This window comes from Pyxicephalus adspersus, chromosome 9 (genome assembly GCF_032062135.1).
Source record: "Pyxicephalus adspersus chromosome 9, UCB_Pads_2.0, whole genome shotgun sequence".
In the NCBI taxonomy this organism is placed as follows: Eukaryota; Metazoa; Chordata; class Amphibia; order Anura; family Pyxicephalidae; genus Pyxicephalus; species Pyxicephalus adspersus.
In genome coordinates, this window is record NC_092866.1 from 26660555 (window position 1) to 26680415 (window position 19861).

General features: G+C 38.5%; 1 protein-coding gene across 1 annotated transcript in view; it reads left to right on the top strand.

Annotated features, from left to right (window-relative positions):
- The window catches only part of LOC140338515 (neurexin-2-like), a 346284-nt gene that overhangs the window by 134189 nt on the left and 192234 nt on the right, over positions 1–19861 (top strand). Inside the window, exon 5 of the mRNA XM_072422758.1 lies at positions 13932–13961. Within this exon, the coding sequence (XP_072278859.1) occupies positions 13932–13961 (30 nt within the window). The remainder of the gene's footprint in view (positions 1–13931; positions 13962–19861) is intronic.

The window sequence follows — 19861 nt, forward strand, 5'->3', positions numbered from 1 at the left end:
TTACTGTGTTTTGTTGGTGGTATCACACGTTTACATAGCAGAGTAATGGAAACAAACTCTAACCCTTTGTGATTGCCATTCCATTCCCTTTTCTGCTAATTGCTAGTCAGAAAGATAGAGCTTACAGCTAATAGGGACAGAGAGGAGGTAAAAACAATGAAAAGGGTAAGATGGTGCTTGCCAAGGAGTCATATTCTGCTATAGCTTTTTAGGAAATTATGATTATTAATGAGGATAAAATCCAATATATTTATGAATATTGATTCAGTAATAATAAATCCCTCCTGTAAGTTCTAAAGCGGTCGACACACACCAATTTTGTAAAAAAAAAGATTATATTGTGCACATAGTCAAGGTGCAGAAAGGAGTTACATAACATGAATACAAATAAAATGCATATAACAAAGAAAAACAATATTACAAGCAGGGCCTACAAGCCAAAAAAGACAGATAGGATTTTTCCTTGTTGCTAATAAAATTTACCTATTTTTTCTCATATTTTGACAATAAAAGAAAAATCACATCAATTATATTTACTTATAAACAATTATTTACAAGCACTAGATAAACAGGACTTGTGTCCACCAGGTAAAGCAGAACTTGTGTCAAAGGTATAACATACTCTGGGTCAGGGTCAGACAATAATTTTGTTTTGAACATAACTTAGGAATTGGGTGGTAGTGATGAGGAGGACAGTGGTGGGATTAAGGAGGAAGGTGCTATATGGCAACACACAGCTGAAAAAAAAAACATTTTCTAAAAGGCAAGGCTCCTGATAAAATTTGCATGTCTATTCATGTTAAAGAGACAGATAACCCTGACTCTTATACAGTTCTAAGAGCTTGAAGTTGTGGAGGTTTAGTTCATAAGGCATCCCCTGCCCACTTTTTGATGATGTACAGAATATTTTGTGGTGTATAAACACAAAGAAAGCTGTGGGCAACCTAGGCATACATGATTCAACATTTTCCCTCAACCAGCACCTGAAGAAGCATTATTCACTTATCTGGTAGAAACACTGTCTAGGAAATTCTACCTAATTTTCATCATCCTATTCTCAAAAGAGTAAAAAAAATCAAATTATGTTGCTACAACTCCTACTGCAGCTTCCACTGCTCCTGCTATTACTGCTGCTGTTGTCACCCATAGAGATCAGTCCTCATCAAAATTTTGTACCATAGGTACAGAGGGAGGGCCAAAAGTATTATTCCAGCTATCCCAGCCATGCCAACTGAATTATTTGCTGAGCATGTTACTGGTGGTACAATACCTGCCCTATGAGTTGGTGTAAGCCAGCACCTTTACCCTTCCTGGCTGTATTCCCAAGTGTGGCTCGGGGTGAATTTTCCATACCAAAAGTGGTAACCCTGAGCCACACTCGGGGTGGAATTGCTAGGGGGTTTAAAAGTCCTACCCCGTTCCTACATTCCAGCAGTGCCTGTGGCGTCCTCTAGCAATGCCCGCAGGGTTCTCCAGCGATGCCCGGCATCTTCTTCCCCTGGCAATGCTGGTTGGGCGTCTGTGTAACATGGCAGTGCTCGGCCGGCATCTGCAGCCCCGGCGTGTGAATGTTGGGGACATGGAGCCAGGGGAAGCAGATGCCAGCCATGCATCTGCTCGCAAGTGTGTGGCTGGAGGGTGGGACCGTTGGGTTGGTAGGTGGGATCAGGCAGGAAATTTAAAATACTAAGTATTTTTGAATATACCGCTATTACATTTAAAAATACTTAGTATTCATACCATTAGGGAGGTTAAAAAATATATGGAGTTTGCTTACCCCTGCTGCAACATACTAAGCTACCATTATTTTTCAAACCAAGCCATTCTTGTATTTAATCAAACATGTAGCCAATAATGTGTCCAGTTTTCTGAAATTTGCATTTTGTAGCTATGTCCATGCAGAGGACCATGCACCCAAAACAGTGGCTATGGGTATGGGTCAATGCATGTCTTTCACAGCCAAATGGGTGAATGTTTTTGCACGGCACTGACACATTTACAGGTGGGATCTTTTATCACCCAATAGAGTGGTCAGGAGATTGAGCTCAAAGGTTAATTCCTCCTCCGATTTTTCTTCCTCTTCACAAGAGTACAATGACAGCAACACAACAAAGCTGTTACACTCTTCAATATGGCTTATGTAAGACAAGGAGATTGCATGCAATCCTCCATCGAGTCAGTCTGAGTGAGAGAAGTCACACCAAAAGTAAGTTACTTTGTGCAAAAACAAATTGCACACATGCTCTTCCCCCTTCTTCCCCCATAATGACATTGCGGTCACTGAAAATGAGACCAATATTGTAGCTGTGCTGCACTCCTATTTCCTGCTTTGAGCATGCACTAAATGTTGTGTTCAACACATTTCTGAAGAGCTACCCTGGCTTGCAAGGTGTTGTGGCCATGGTCAGAAAGGTCTGTGCCCACTTCAGTAGACCCTGCTCTGTAAAAGAAAGTACTTGTAGCCTGGTGGAAACAGAATGGCCTCCCATTCCACAATGGCATTTAGATGAACATGATTTTTTTTAAAAATATATGTTAAACAGATATCTCATTCAAACAATATGTACAAATAATTCTGTGCAAAATATATACATATGGTACATAAAATGTACTAGAAAAGATTAAACTGAACAAGTATTTATTTTTGGGGTGGTGGAAATATCATTCAATTCAATTTTCCGACCCATGATAGTAGTAAATCGAAAAAAAACAAGGAAAGGGGGTTTTTCAGGCAAAATATATTATTGTATTGTATCAATGATATATTTCTCATACACAATACAAATTTTACAAGTAGATAATTGGTCTGGTTGAGTCAGAGGACCATATGTAATCATAGGTAGGCTGTAAAACACTAGACATCAACCATCTCAACTTATAAGGTACACAGTATCATAGGCTCAGAGTGTGCAGTGTACAGGACGTGTCTGCTACACGCGGGGACCTGTGGCTGCAGTCTGCTCCTACAGAACAAACAGCTTACGAACACCACCATCTAAACCTCATTATTACATCTGCTCCTATCTCCACCAGTAGGTATTCACCAGCCTATTTTGGTCTCTCTCCCCCATCTTCACACACTTGTGTAATTTATGAGGGTCATATCAATCACTATTAAAACTTACCTCGAGGACTTCCGGTTCCGGGGCCTCGCGAGTAGGCAGCATGTAGACTCGGCTCCTGCTCACCTCCGGGATCCCGTGATACAAAGCCGGCATATTACGTACTCACCCGCCTGCGGCTCTCACTCGGCTCACCAGCGCCTGGATGGACCGGTTCCTGGAGCGCTCCTCTATCCATTAGCCAGGAATCCATAGGGAAAAAAGACAAAATCAAGGGCACGCCTTCCAAGATGGCCACCGCATCTTCCTCCTCACGAGCATCCAGTGCTGCTGCTCCCTCCCAGGTACAATTTGATGATTTCCCTGCTGTCTCTAGTCCTTCACAAATTGCAGATGCAGTGGCTGCATTACTTAAACCTACACTACAAGAAGCTATTGATGCTGTAGTACATAAAGGTATTCAATCCCTAAGGAAGTACATAAGGGAACAATCTCAAAGATTAGATAGTGCTGAGCAGCAAATCACGCTGGTTGAGGATGATGCTACATCCACCAGAGTACTTATTTCCAAGTTGGAGGCCAAGGCGCAAGCATTACAAGATAAAATAGAAGACTTAGAAAACAGGTCAAGACGCAATAATCTACGAGTTTTGGGTCTCCCAGAAAGTGTCAAACCTTCACAGCTCCTTGATCTATGTTCTACTGTATTACCGCAGTTATTGGGTCTTCAATCATCATGCAGAGTGGAGCGTGCTCATAGACTGGGTCCGGTCTGCAAGGAACGGTCTAATCCAAGACCAGTACTAGTAGCCTACACCTATTATACTGATAGGAACCGTTTACTACATGCTTTCCACAATCAACGCAGTCTCCAATTTGAGGGGGCCTCCCTGCTTATATTTGCAGATTACTCTGCAGAGGTATCCCGCAAAAGGCGTAGTTTTCAACAAGTTTGCTCTACATTGTACTGTCACAAAATGCGCTTCACTTTGGCTTACCCAGCAGTCCTCCATTTTTCTGATGATCAGGGGCGGAAGTACTCGCTCACGTCTGCTAAGGAGGGGGAAAATCTGGTGCATGCTTTATTATCAGACCTACCTTCTACACCATCTGAAAATGCAGGTGCTTCCCCACCACGCTCGGTTGAGCGCTCAATAATCGCGGTATATTCACCACAACCATCCAGGCAACCTAGACCGACGTCCACCAAACGGATTGCCGAGATGTCGCCTAAGGCGAGATGACTTACATAGAGCTCTGCTCTACTTCAAAGTGCCTTATTGTTTTTGTTTCTTTTGAAACTGCACCTTTATGATTCCCATTGTGCGAGGTGTGAGCCTACCTCCATAGATATTGTGATGCTATTACTAATATCACTGATTTGGTTTGTTTGTGATTGCTTTGCGAGGATAAAAGGAAAGTCACCTTTATATCTTGTCTGTCCTCCCTCGTGTGTTTTTCTGATGTCCCCCCTCTGTTTTGTAGTTGTTGTTTATGGGAGCACTCATTTTATAGTGTTCACGCAGCCATTGCAAATATTGTGTATACTATACCTTACGAGTTTACTGTGGACTGGGTCTGATGTTGGTGCTATTGTACTTCTTAATCTGTGGGTACGACTTCTCATTGCGATTTTACATAATATGTATGCTCAATGTGCTGATGTTTTACTATACCTGGTATGTTTCTTATGTGGATAATCCCTCCCTTCAAATTATATGCGAATAGTTTCATGGAATGTCAAGGGATTACGTTCCCCTAGTAAACGTATGTCTGTACTTCGCCATTTGAAGAGGCTGAAGGCAGATATCGCATTATTACAGGAAACACATCTGGGCAATAGTGATTTTCATAGGATGAAAAAACTGTGGGTTGGGGAAGTTTAGGCACCCCCTCTGCAGATAGGAAGGCGGGGGCAATGGTTTTGATTCATAGGTCTCTCCAGGGTAAAGTTAAGAAAGTGCAAAGTGACTCTGCGGGGCGTATTCTGAAAGTACTATTTGAATTTCCTGACCATGATCTATCCATACACAATATATATGCCCCAAATTCGCCATCATCTTCCTTTTTTCAGGAAGTGTCCATCTGGGTGGCTCAAGACCCCACTCCTTATAAAATAATAGGGGGCGATTTTAATTCAGTTATGGTGCATTCTGAAGATAGAAGTTCTGGTGCAGGTGGGTGCAAGGTTAGGCCCGCACCTCACTCGGTGCTGTCGGATTTTGTACAGGCTATGTGTCTAAATGATATTTGGCGACAATATCACCCTTTGGAGAGACAGTATACGTTTGTCTCCCAAGCTCATTTGGCCCAAGCTCGCTTGGACTATCTGTTTTGCACAGATGCCGTTTTGAATAGAATTGAATCACCAGAAATACACACCATAGCGATTTCAGATCACTCTCCTATCTCTATTTTATTACGAGATCAATACCCCAAAGGGGATTATATACCCGGGCGCTTTCCCTCCTATTTGATTAAGGACCCTGAATTCCAGGGCGTATTGACATCTGCATGGCTCGAATATGTCCAATACAATGCAGGTCATAGGAATGACCCGATATTATTTTGAGAAGCAGGAAAGGCCTACCTGAGAGGACAAATTATTTCCTTTATGTCTAAAAAGAAAAAAGCGACTTTATCTAACTTTTTATCAGCTCAGCAGGAGCTCTGAACTGCGCAACAGGCGCTGACGGACAATCCCACCCCGAGTACCAAACAAGCGTGGCATGACTCCAAACGTAATTTTGATTCATGGCTCTATCAATATGAAAAGCTGAAGTGCAAGTATAGATCTTTAGAATTTCATAAATTTGGTAATAAATCAGGCAAAATTTTAGCTAACCTGGTACTTACTGGCTATAAACCAATGCATATCCCCAAACTACGCTCACATACGGGCGATATAGTAACTTCGCCTAAGGAAGTGAACCAGTGTTTGGCCCAAAATTTTCAGAATCTGTATTCTTCTCCAGAGACTAATACCCTGGCTGGGACCGCATTTTTGTCAGAAGTTGAACTTCCACACTTACAACAAGATGATATAGACGCCCTAAATGCCCTCATTACTAAAGAACAAATCACGCTGACAATTAATTCTTTAAAAAATGAAAAAGCCCCAGGTCCTGACGGCTTCACCACTGAGTTTTACAAATTCCTGGGAGATAAGGTGATTGATGATCTCCGTGCCCTGTATTCTACTCTCTGGGACAAGGGTGTGTATTTTCAGTCTGGTCAGGAAGCATATATTAGGCTCCTGCTAAAAAAAGATAAAAATCCCTGTGACCCAGAGTCATACCGCCCCATTTCTTTGGTTAATATGGACGCAAAAATATTGTCCAAAATTCTGGCTGATAGACTAGCTAAACTATTGCCTTCTATTATTTCCACTTCACAAGCAGGTTTTGTACAGGGTAGAGCAGCTGTATCCAATAACAGAAAAGTACTGGTGGCTCTGGAGGTTGCAAAACGACACCCTGACCTAGATTTGGCTATAATTGCGATAGATGCGCATAAAGCTTTTGATACTGTGAACATTCTATGGCTTTTTAAAGTACTTAAACATATTAGAGGTGGGGGCTCCTTTCTTAGATTACTGGAGGCCATGTACGCATCTCCAAAAGCTAATATACACACACCTGGATTTTTGTCCGATCCCATTGCCCTACATTAGAGGGACCAGGCAGGGATGTCCTTTGTCCCCCCTCCTGTTCAATCTTGCTCTGGAGCCGCTGGTTAGATACTTAGACAATACCCCCCTTTTACACGGCATTCCAGTGCCAGATAACAAACTGCGAACTGCTTTTTTCGCAGATGATATCCTAATTTTTACCTCTGACCCCAGAAGCAATATTAATACTATTCAATCGGTGTTCCACACTTACGAAAGTTTTTCGGGGTTGAAAATAAACTTTGACAAAAGTGAGATATTGTCCTTGGCCGGGTCTAATGAGGCTGTTGAACAATGGAGGGCACACGTACCATTTAAAGTAGCAACACACTCTATAGTATATCTAGGCCTTCGTGTTGGCCGGTTGCCTTCTTCCTTGTATACCTTAAATTACCCTCCTTTGATAAACAAAATACAAAGGGAATTAAAAGTGTGGGAAAATTTGCCATTGTCATTTCTAGGCCGCTGTCACTTGGTAAAGATGATGTCTACCAGTTCGCCTATCTCAATATCTACCCATTTGTGGCAACCCTCTGTTCCCACAGGCACAGGAGCACGCAGCATTTAAATTATGTAAACAAAAGCGTCTAAAATATTTTAGGGATCTCTTCCGACAGGAAGATCTGGCCAAGTTGTCCCTAACGGATCTGCAGGTCGAATATGATATTCCTCGATGGGCACTCCATCCATTGTATTATACCCAGGCTATGTCCTATTTTAAATCATTGGTGTTACAATATGATGACCTACTTTGTCCTAATGGTTTTGACAAGCTCCTGTCGCTCTCTCCTCCTAATATCTCTAATATATATGCCTGCCTTCTGCCTACCTTTATTAAACCTTTGTCAGTTTCTAATGTGAAAATGTGGCAGAGAGATTTCCCAGATCCTGACATAGTGGATTCTGCCATACAGGGTTACCTAACGGTTAGACAAAGTATTGTGAATGAGGTATGGAGGGAGTCCCAGTTTATGATACTACACAGAGCTTATAAGGCATTTAGACCCTCCTCGTCTGACCCCCAACCTAAGACATGGCATTTTCAATGTCCTAAATGTAATGATATTAAGGCATCCTTATCACACCGTCTATGGTTCTGCCCACATATTACCAACTACTGGCAACAAATTATTCTGTTGATATCAAGTGTTATTGGCCATCCCATTCCCAATAAACCTTCTCTGCTCCTGTTTGGTTCCTGGGATGGTGTAAGCACAGATAATATATCACGTTCTATGCAGAGATGGACTAATGTTTGCCTTTTAGCTGCCAGACGAGCGATTATGCAAAACTGGATTCAACCTCTTTCACTAACTTCGGAACAAGTCCTCGTTTCACTTAAAGTCTTGTTTCATAGAGAAATGTTGGATGCTCAACTGCAAGGTGATGACTGTATAACTCGTTTTTGGCAACATTGGTACCAATTTATGCTCTATGCCTTTACAAACTCAGAAAGTACATCGCTCCTTCAACCGTTCCAATACTCTACGTGGTATATCACAAATATATCGGGCCAATAGTCCTCATGTACTGCTACAAGTTTAAATGGCTGATTTTGAACTAGTTTTTTTATTCCTTTTTCTTTTTTATTCATCAAAATGTTCTGAGTGCTCCCCCCTTCCTCCCGCTTTATGTTCTCCTTTTTGTTCCCCTATTGGTTATTGATGTTTGTTTGATTGTATTTGTAAAATTATAAACCAATAAAGACAGTTGAAAAAAAAAACTTACCTCATATGGATAACACTGTATCCAGTAAATGCTTATGTAACGCAAATGAACCGTCACCCCTGAAGGAGCCTCAATCGGGCGAAACACGTCAGGTACCACAGGTCTGATAATAAAGCATGCACCAGATTTTCCCCCTCCTCATGCGATTCTTTACTGTACGCTGTATAGTCCGAGCCTATGATACTTTGTACCTTATATGTTGAGATGGTTGATGACTAGTGCCTTACAGCCTACCTATGATTACAAATGGTCCTCTGACCTAACAAGACCAATTATCTACTAAATATATCATTGATACCATACAATAATATATTTTGCCTAAAAAAACCCTATTTCCTTGTTTTCACTACTTACTAATAAAGATTACCCCTTAGGGGTTTAGATTTGTATTCCCTGAGTTACATACGAGATAGGGACTGTAGGTTTGTTCTTAAGTTAAACTGATATGTAGGTCAGAACGTTCTGTACACAGCCAGCAGGGAAACCCTGTTCTGTACACAGCGAACAGGGAAGCCCTGTTCTCCACACAGCAAGCAGAGAAGCCCCATTTATATCTAGGAGGTGTCCATATGCCGAATGTCCTTAACCCGTGAACTACCTGTATATTGTTTGAGTGATATACCTGTTTAATATATGTTTTAAATAAAACATGTTCATCCAAGTGGCATTTAAACTCGTTTTTTTGTTTCTCTGAAACCCTTCCTGAACCCATACGCTTTTTGAATATTTATTTTATTAATAGTTATATTTTAGTGTTTTAAAATTGTCTTAAAATTTATTTTTGGGAAAAATGTTTTAATTATTTTTTTAGTTTTAGGTGTGGGATTTAGTGAGGATAGGTAAAGGTGGCCATACACTAGTCAAATTTTGTTAATAGAGTAGACATCTGAGTCAAAAAATGATTACTGTGTCCCCTGCTTAAGTTCTAACAAAGCTCTGTTGGTTGTTATAAAACAGTGAGGAGCACCATTATTAGGTGCAGGATGTTAGAGACAGCTCCCAGCCTAAATAATTGTTAATGGATTCCCTAAGTCAACTGATTCATAGTTGCAAATCAGGAAAACCATCAATATTGGGGATACAAGTTTTTTACCTGATTATTTTTTAAAATGTACTAATGGCACAGACCATTGGCACAGAAAAACAAATCAAAAAGTTAATAAACCCTTGTGTCCTATTTTTAAGAAGCATTAATATGAGTAATATAGGTTTATCAGTAAATTATTTATTTAGAGCGGCCTGTGTTGGTTTCTGTATCTGTTTCAATCTATCTTAATGTATACGCTAAATTAGTATTATAAAGTAAAAAGATCTATGAGATATTTGTGCTTCTTTATGTAGATGTAGGCTAGTGGGAAAACAATCAGGGTGCTGTACATAGTTTTCTTAGTTTTCTTGAAAGATCACAGCAACTTTCCTCATTACTGCTCTTAAGAGCCTTTAGTCCTGATGCAAGAAGTATGCTTGCTGTTGGGAGAAGGTATACAAATATATTATATTTGGGTAAGAATACGTCTGAAAGGGTGGGAAGCCTTCATGAATTAAAGAACTAAAATCTAATTGCAAATTGTCATCATTTACTCCACGTTTCATCAGCCTCTACCAGCTTATTGCCTTTGCTAAGCATCACAATATGCTGCATGTGTATTACCTATGGAATGGAAAATATGTGATGATATAATCTCCACTACAATTTCAAAATTTGTATTGCCTTTATTGTTTTATTAATTAATACAAAAACATTTAAACAGAAAGAACAGGAAAGGGTAAGATGATGCTGGACATTTTCTATTTAGGCATAAACAGGAAGTTCCTGGGTTACATACGAGATAGGTACTGTACGTTTGTTCTTAAGTTGAATTTGTATATAAGTCGGAACAGGTAAATTATTTTAATAAATGCAATTAGGACAGATGTTTGTCCCAACACATTATAAGGCAGCATGGCGTCATTTAAAGTATAAAATCCTCACTGTAAGCTAATCACAAACAAAGCCAAAAAAATAAATCTTTATAGAGCCTAGACATTCATTAACTTATGGAGCAAGCTGTAATTTGATATGCAAAAAGAAACAACTGCAAAGTTTGTCTTGGTCAATAAAGAGTTTCAAGAGGCTGCAAAAAGAGCTCACCCCCCTACGATCACCCACAACCTCAGCTGTGTTTAGCAAAAGATTTCTTCTGCAAGTCATGAAAACCAACCCCCTCCCCATCTCAAGCCTCCATTCTGCACAGGAGCGAGCAGAGAAGCCTTGTTCGTATATAGGAGGCGTCCGTATGTCGGATGTCCGTAGATTGAAAATGCATTGCAGCATGCTACTTTATGCTTTAAATAGGCCTGCATAGTTTTCTTTTCCCAATTAGAAAAGCTCTGGACGTTGTTGCTTATGTCTTCTTAGAATACATGTATTTATTTAACAATTTTCTCTGCTTTTTAGGCATTAGTTCAACAATCATTATTTACCAGATTAGGCAGGTGAATAAGTTGTGCTCACTTTGCGTCCATTCATATTTTACATCAGCAGGTTGAAAATCCTAAAAGTGTGACATTGGGTAATCATTTCCTTGGAGACTGAGTTTTATGCATGGATAAATTTTAAATAAAAACTTAGAAAAGCTTATAGAATAAAAACATGCATTTTAATATGAATTCCATTTCTCAGTCCATGCCTTAAGGATTACCTCCATAACTTTAAAATAATTATGTAATCTTTTCAAATATATATTTATATATATATCTGTTTATTTATATATATATATATATATATATATATATATATATATATATATATTTATATATGAATTTTGTAATGGCATATATATGTGGTGACAGCCATGTTTTCCTGTTACATATTCAGGTTCTGCAATATTAAAAATGGGTTGTTCTTTAGTTTTCCTTTTTTTTTGTTTTTACAAATGTATGGGTCAGATAACTCACTCAAAAAAGGCTCTTCCTGTTAGGTAGAAATCGTCTCTAATATTTGTGAGTGGTTGAGTTGCCATTTTCGACTGCCTACTATCAATGAAAAGTCATGAACCAGTACACCGTGCAGAAACTAAATGGATCATCTTGCTACAGAACTCTTTATTCTCTCTTCCCGTCTAGCTTCCCTGTAATTGCACAACCCTTTTGCAATGTCTGTCTCCCTCTGTCCTGGCTCACACCTAGCATCCTTCCCATGACTGATCCTCTCACTCTCGGCTAAACCCCTTGTGTCCTGACTGCCCCCCTATGTTTTAGCTCACCCCTCTGCCTTGATTGCTCTTATCTGTCCTGTCTCACTCTTCTCTGACCTGATTAACCCCCCCCCCCCCCTTTACTCTGGTTGTTCCCCTGTGTCCTGGCTGCAGGCTTATATTCAATGTATAATTGAATATAAACTAAACCAAACCCAGTTACTTATTTTTACCTGAAAATGTGGGAAACCTGCTTTGACTAAAACCTAGGGCAGAAAATGTGGTAATTTATGCCAACATTTAAAGTAATAATCTACAAAATTACCCATGAAACTAATGTGAACAAGTATATCTGTGGTGTGTGTAATTTTAAAACAGGGGAAATGAAAAAAAGCCTGCATATTTTTTTTTTCTCTTTTTACGGATATTTTGTAGGTTTGACTTTGCTATGATGAGTCAATTGCCCTTAAATGATCTTTTGGGGATTATTGCTGGCCACCAGTAAACAGCCCTGAGTGCTCTATAAAGTGTGTTAAAGGCAAAAGATTGTTACACACTTTACGTGATGACACAATGGTGAACATCAATTACTGGTGTGATTTGAGTATGAATGTTTTCTTTTTTTCCCTTTAAAGCATTCTTTGTTTATTCTCAAGTATACGTGGTATTTACATTTAAGTCCCCACAATGTCAGCATAGTGAGGCCACAACCACCATTTGCTGAGTCCACAGGCACTTCAAAGTATCCCTTGTCTTTTACAATCCTAGCAATGCCCCTAATTGCTGCATTTGGTGGTGTGGGTAGGGGGTTAATATTATTTCCAGTTTGCCCTGTCTGCTATTTAGCCCAGAAACTGCCCTGTTTTCAAAAAATGTTTCAGTCTTCATGTGCATCTTTATCTGTGCACTTAATAGGCTATGGTTCAGACTTGTTCCAAGTACATTTTAGCCATAGACATTACACATACCTAAAAAGAAGCATATGAACTTTTGTAAAAAACAGAATTGATATAGAGAAGGACCTTGAAGGGGTATGAAACTTTTATAAATATATATTTTCAAGCAATCCAATGAAAAGTAAAGCCTGGATACATTTTCATTGTGAAGAGTGGCAAAATTGTGTTCTTGTTGTGCTTTGGAGATAATAAATAGTTGGTAATGCTGTAACAGTATTTCAGGATTTTCTCTTTCATGAAAATTTTAGCATAATCAAGGGATGGTATTGTACGTTTTATTGTACTGGATAATCATACAGATGTTTATTAAATTGTTTTTTTTGTTTGCACAATAATGAGCATGAAAATTATTTGGAATATATATAATGTATTTTGATGTTAAAGCTCAGCCAAAAAAAAGGTTATGTTTTGCATTGATTTTATTTAGGCTCATTGTATATATAGGTAAAATGTTATTTTTAAAATAATGCTAACAAGTTTTACTTTAAGTTTATTATTAAGGATATAGGACTATGAAATATTTCTGGAAAGCAAATTATCTATACCAAATCTTAATTTACTGTTGATGTTTTAGATTCTATGAAAGTGCACCTAACATTTTTTTCATTTTTGTGCCTAACGTTTAATTGTGATAATGTGTTCTATAGATCTGAAATTTAACTGAATGTCGGAATGTTTTTACACTTGTGGTTACTGCTTAAATAATACACAAAATATATCATAACTGTAGTTGTTACACTTTTGCATACAACAGTTGGCTTCCTTTGCCTTACGTTGTATATATTCTATGTGTGTTTCCATCCTATTGTATATATATGAATATATATAAAGAAAAAGCATTTGGCTCTATTTTTTTTCTTTTTTTTCTTTCTTTGTTTTCTATATATTTATCTCTTTTTTAAGTTTGGTTATTTTCTGGCTTTGTTTTTCCCCATCTCCCCTCTTCCAAATGCTTTTTCTTTCTTCAATGAAACCAAAACTAAACTACCATATCTCTCTGTTTTGTTTCTTTTATTTTCTTTTTATATTAATTATTATTTTTGGCATCTCCCCCTCCCCTTCCTTGTAGCCCTTTCTATATTTCCCTTTTACCCATCCCCAATTTACCCATAATTGGGGTGAGATGCCTGTCACAAATTAAAAAAGAGACTAATCTCCTACTACTTGAACTTTTAAATTGTGGCATTTTGAGAAAAGGAAGTTTTTTTATATTTTTAAATTTCTTTTTTGTGACGTTTTTCTAAACTTGTCGTTTATTCGTTTTTTCTTTCTTCCTCCCTCTATCCCCCTCCCCACTACCACTCTGTTCTGATTTTATTCCCATTCCCAAAATCCGAAGTTCCAGCACATCTGACGTTAAGCAACCAAGGTACGGATTTAATCCACATTTTCTTTTTGTTTTTTCTTACCTTATCCCTTATGTTAAATTTTCAGTCCTTCATTCTATCTAACTTCTTTACCAATTTTCATTATGCCATGTCTGTCGTTCATAATCTCTCTCCTGCTCCATGTGTGTCTCATGCATCACTGGTTTCAGTCACTTACCAAACTCAAGTTCATCCATTTGGGAAAAACGAAACCCTTTAGGGAACTTTATTACCTTTCTTTGCTTTATTTCCCTTTCTCTCTCTCTGTTTTCCCTCTATTTCTTTGTTTACTTAATACCCTATATTCTTTCTTTCTTTCTTTTACTTCTCTCTTCAACTTAAAAAAATGATAACTGAAAGCATTCCTTGTTTCTAATATAAATGTAGAAATATCTTTTAAAAAAGTTTTGAATAATATTTTTGGGCTGTGGTGTGCAGTTACTCATACCAACCAGATATGTGCAGTATGTTTGAACACTGGTTGCACTAATGTTTTAAATTCCAGTGTGTAATTGGTTGTTGCACTGTAAGCAGTTAAGCGTTGCAATAAAACTTCGTTTACAAACATATAAACTAGCAGTCAGCACTTCTTACTATTTTCTTTTTTTTTTTTCTGCATAATATGTGAATCTTTATTTTTTCAGTGTGTAAAACAGAGAACTGCTTCATTTAGGATTACCATTCTTTAATAGCATTCCCAACAGTATTATCCCTCAATTTATAGTACAATGTGGAGACTTAACACAGTAAGCATACACATGACAGAAGTGTTATGAACAGGAAAGAGAGTGCCAGAAAGCAGAAGCATGAAAAATATTAGTAGAAACCTAAGAAGAGGACAATATGAGTATTAAAAGGTGAATGGCTATCGCCCTTTTTTTATTATGACAAAACCATGCACTGTAAAATGATAAAATGGTTTTTGAAACATCAAATAGGCAATTTAACAAAGAAAAAGCAATAATAAAAAAAATACAATTTTGTGATAATTCTTTGCAGCTTCAGTGTACAAACTGTGAGTTCTAAGTTAGCTATTTAGAATTTGTACTTAAAAAAATGGGAATTCCAATTTAACAAACAATATCAATGATGATGCCATTCAGTAGCATTTATGAACAGGTGTAAACCCCTTCATTCATATTCAAATGGTAAAAGCATTATTGTTGCTGAAAAGCCAAATGAGTTGATTTACTAAAGGTATGTAGGCTGGGTGGGTGTGAAAGGACACTTACTGTAACTTTCTGATTTGTGTAATAATGAAAATGTAGGCTGATATATATATATATGTATTAGTGTAAAGAAAGCTTGATGTACATATCTGCAATTATACCACTGAAAACATATCAGGAACTCACCAGTGTCATTTTGCCCCTCCCAAGCTTGATGCACACATCGTTTATTATACAGGTGGCTGATGAGTTCTTGTTTTTTTTTTTTTAAGTGGACAAGTAAATAAAGATAACCTCATACTTCTAACTATTTAATGCTGTCTATGCACAGCTGCCTATTTGGCCCTCTTAACACTAGTACACTGAGCTGCAGTGCCTTGCTGCAAGCATGCTGACAATTTGATAATACATTCATTTTATTGAAGCAACAGATTATGCACACACACCACCATACACTGCCCAAATAGGCAATATTTCATAGAATGCACAATTCTGGTGTGATATGATGCAACTGACCTGATTTGATGATGAAGCTCTCCAAGACTGGGGAATATACACTCCAGTACATATATACATACCAGTGAACCTGGGTGATCCAACAAACCTGAAATGGATTTCTTATAAGTAATTTTCTATTTGTTAGTACATGTTTTCAATCTTGGACCAGATCCATTCCAGGTCTGATGGATCACCCAGGTTCATTGATGAAAGTGTATATTCTCTAGTCTTGGAGAGCTTTAATAAATAATGCTCAATGGGATACACTTTCATCAGTGAAGTTGGGTGATCCAGCAAACCTGGAATGTATTTCTTTAAAAAAATTTGCTATTTGCTAGCAAATCAGGCCCAAATGTGTTTGTGGTGGAGTGTGTGGGTGTCATCTGGTGCCATTTTAAATGAATGACACCATAATTCACAACTGTTTGTGCATTATTACAACACTCGGTCTTGAAGCCAACCCAATTCTTACTAGTACATTTCACATTTATTCCCTTTTCTTTATAACTTTTTCATAAGCTAAAGCTTTAAAATTTAAAGAGTCTTTAAAACCTTAATAATTAATAAAAAAATAAAATTAAAACAAGTTTTTACTTTCCTTCAACTGTCCTTTTCTATGTTCTTTCATTTCTTTTTCTTCCTTATTACATGTTTAGTTTTGTTTTGTTTTTTTGTGAACCATGTATGCTTGTCTTTTTGAAAACTGAGCTGTGCATGCTGCATCAGTAGTAACCACTGCAGGCCTCATGTTCTCACCTCCCATTGGGTCTTTCATTATGCATAGCTTTTTGCATGAAATGCCTGCTTGCTCTTGGGGGTGTTCAACACATAGAAACTCAAAGAATATTGCTTGTATCTGTAAGCTATGTGTTTTGTCATCATGGTTGATGTTTGTGATGAAACATGTTTTAGGTAATACAAAAATAAAATAAAAGCAAGAGGTTAGATGTTCAAACAACTTCTGTTCTCAATAAACTGTTACTTAACCTCCTTGCATGGTATCACTTGCCTATCAACTCCTAAAGTGTGTAGTAATTGGTTCCTACTGATTGCATAAAAGTTTTTAGTTATGCTTCAATCAAAAAGTATTTGTAAGGGATGTTGAAATAGAGAGAGTACAGACACAATTCAGTTATTACACTGATGCTAAAAATTGAAAGTTGGTTTGATGGATATACATTATACTGCATTTTGTGTTTCAATTTGTTATTGTAAGTGACAACCTATATGCAAAGTTAAGACATTTCCTTCTGCCTACTTGTTTTACTATATGTCTTTTAATTTATATGCAGGGTTTTTTGTTTTTTTTTACCGTGGGGGGGGGGGTAGGAGTACCATCCTTTTATACAGTTCTTTATGGTGGAAACAAATTATGCATTTTCCCATCATTCATGATTCCCCATGATTTATTAAAATTGTGAATTATCTATCCTTGTCAATGTGTAGGATTTGTTTAGTAATGTGATAATGCTAGTCTTCAGGAAATTGTGGTTAGTTGATATGAATAAAACTAATTCTAAACTTGGTTTTTCAATGGTCTCTTTTAACTGTCTTTATATTAACCATCTGTCTGATATCCTTTAAAGTGGAACTAAAAAAAAAAAAAAAAAAAAATCCCACTGACCTTTAATTCCACAGATGCCTCAATTGCGCTGGACCTTTCCACGATCAGGTCCCATGCTGTCCTGGAATTCTTCTCCACCCCGGTGCAGAGGAAGTGGCGGGTGCCGCCATCTTCAGTCTTCTTCTTCCTTCTTCTGGCTACGTCACCCAATCTCACTCACCAGATCAGATGACGTAGCCCGCTGAAAAGGGGTAAAAAAGAGCCAATCTCACTGCACATACGTGAAATCGGCATCTTTTTCCCCTTTGTGAAGGAATCTGCCCCTTCTCTGCATGCCCAAGTTGTATGTCTGTATGTTTATAGAAAGCTCTCTGGAATCTGGCATGCCAAAAAAGGAAGGGGGCAAAAAAAAGTGGTGGCAAGGGCCATGGTTGGGGAACAGGGCCCACAATACAACCCTAGTGTTTTGGGGGTCTGTGGATAAGAAGTTTTTTGGAATCTTGATCAGATATTTACCCTCCTCCGTCTGGGAATGAACAGATATACAAAGTATTGTCTTTGTTACTTTTTTAAAACTGATAAACAAGCATTTGTGCCTAAAGCCACTTCCAGACACCTAGCTGTTTACAGTATGGGGAAGTAGTAGGTGGACAGTAAGCAGTATTTAGCCTCCTAGTCTGAACCTATCCTTAAAGTGGAAGTAAACTGCAAAAAAAAACTCACCTTTACCTTCACATATCCATTGATCCCTCCAGAGGTTTCCTGGATTGGGTCCCGCATCATCCTGGTATCCTCCTACGTCCCAGCACGTATCCTCCTTCGTCCCAGCAGTTCCTACGTCTACTAGTCTCACACTGCACAGGTGCAAGATTGGGTGATGTAGATGGGAAAAAAAGAGAGCGGATATCACTGCACGTGCGTGAGATTGCCATTTTTTTTAATCCATTGAAAAAAAGACTCCTAGTCCGAAGCCTCCTGGGATCTATGACGTAGATATCCCAGGAGGCTCTTCGCTCCTATTATGTCTTGATCGCTACATCGATCAAAACAGAAAGGGGAGGGGATTTACCTTTTTTAAAAAAAAAAAAACATCATAGATTACGTTGACACGGTTTAGGGTGACAGCGTAGATTATGGTGACAACCTGGATTTGGGTGACAACATCAATTAGGGAGGTGACGCGTTTCACAGATGGACAATGCAGATGAAGCTGACAACACAAAATATGGCAACATTGTTGAGGGTGACAACGCAGATTAGGGTGACAACACAGATTTCGATGTCAATGGCAATTAGGGAGACAAAACACTCAACAGAACGGGGTGACAACACAGTTTAAGATATCATTGGTAATGAGGGTGACATTGCAGATGAGGGTGAAAACACTGATTAGGGGGAAAACAGATTATGGTGATAACACAGATCATGGTGACAACACAGATATAGGTAACATTAATTAAGGAGGTGACAAAACAGATTAGGGATTAGAGTGACAACACAGATTATAGTGACAATGCAGATTTCGGTGTCAATACATATTAGGGTGACAACACAGATTAGGGTGACAACGCAGATTAAGGTGACAGCATAGATTTTAGTGACAACACAGATATGGGTGACAACATCAATTAGGGAGACACACTCCACATATAGGGGGTGAAAATACAGATTGGGATAACACTGTGGGTGGGGGTACCAACACAGATTAGGGTGCCAACGCAGATGAGGGGTACAACACAGTTTAGGATGAGAAAGCAGATTAGGATGACAATGCAGATGAGGGTAACATCCAAGTTTAGGGTGACAACGTGGATTATGGTGATAACAATTAGAGAGACAACACACTCCATAGAAAAGGATAACATTATGGATGAGGGTGACAATGCAGGTGAGGGTGAAAAGCAGATGAGGGAGACAACACAGATTAGATAGATTAGGAAAACATTTTGGATGAGGGTAACAACACTGATTACAGTGACAACAGAGATGATGGTGACTACGAGGATTATGGTGACAGCATAGATTATGGTGACAATATGGATTAGTAGGGCAACACGAATTTGGATAAATACGTCAATTAGGGAGACAGCACACTCCACAGATGGGGTTGACAGTATAAATTAGGATAACATTGTGAATGAGGGTGACAACACAGATTATGGTGAAAACGCAAATGTGGTTGGCAACATGGATTAGGGTGACAACACAGATTAGGGTGACAACTCAGATGCGGTTGGCACGACATTGTGACAACGCATGATTCACTGATTGGGGTGACAAAACAGACTAGGATAACATTGTGGATGAGGGTGACAATGGGGAGTAAAATGCAAATGCAGATTATGGTGACAACGCAGATGAGGGGAACAACACAGTTTAGGGTGGCAACACAGATTTTGGTGACAGCAAGTATTAGGGTGACAACACAGATTAGGGTAACAGTGCAGATTAGGGTGACATCATAGAATATGGTGACAACACAGATTAGGGGTACAGCTGAGATTATGATGACAACGTGGAATTGGGTGACAACATCAATTAGGGAGACAACACACTTCACAGATGGAGGGTGACAATGCAGATTAGGGTGACAGAGGGGATTAGGGTATAAATGCAGATTTTAGTAATATAGTTGATTGGGGTGCAAACACAGAATAGATTAACATTCTGG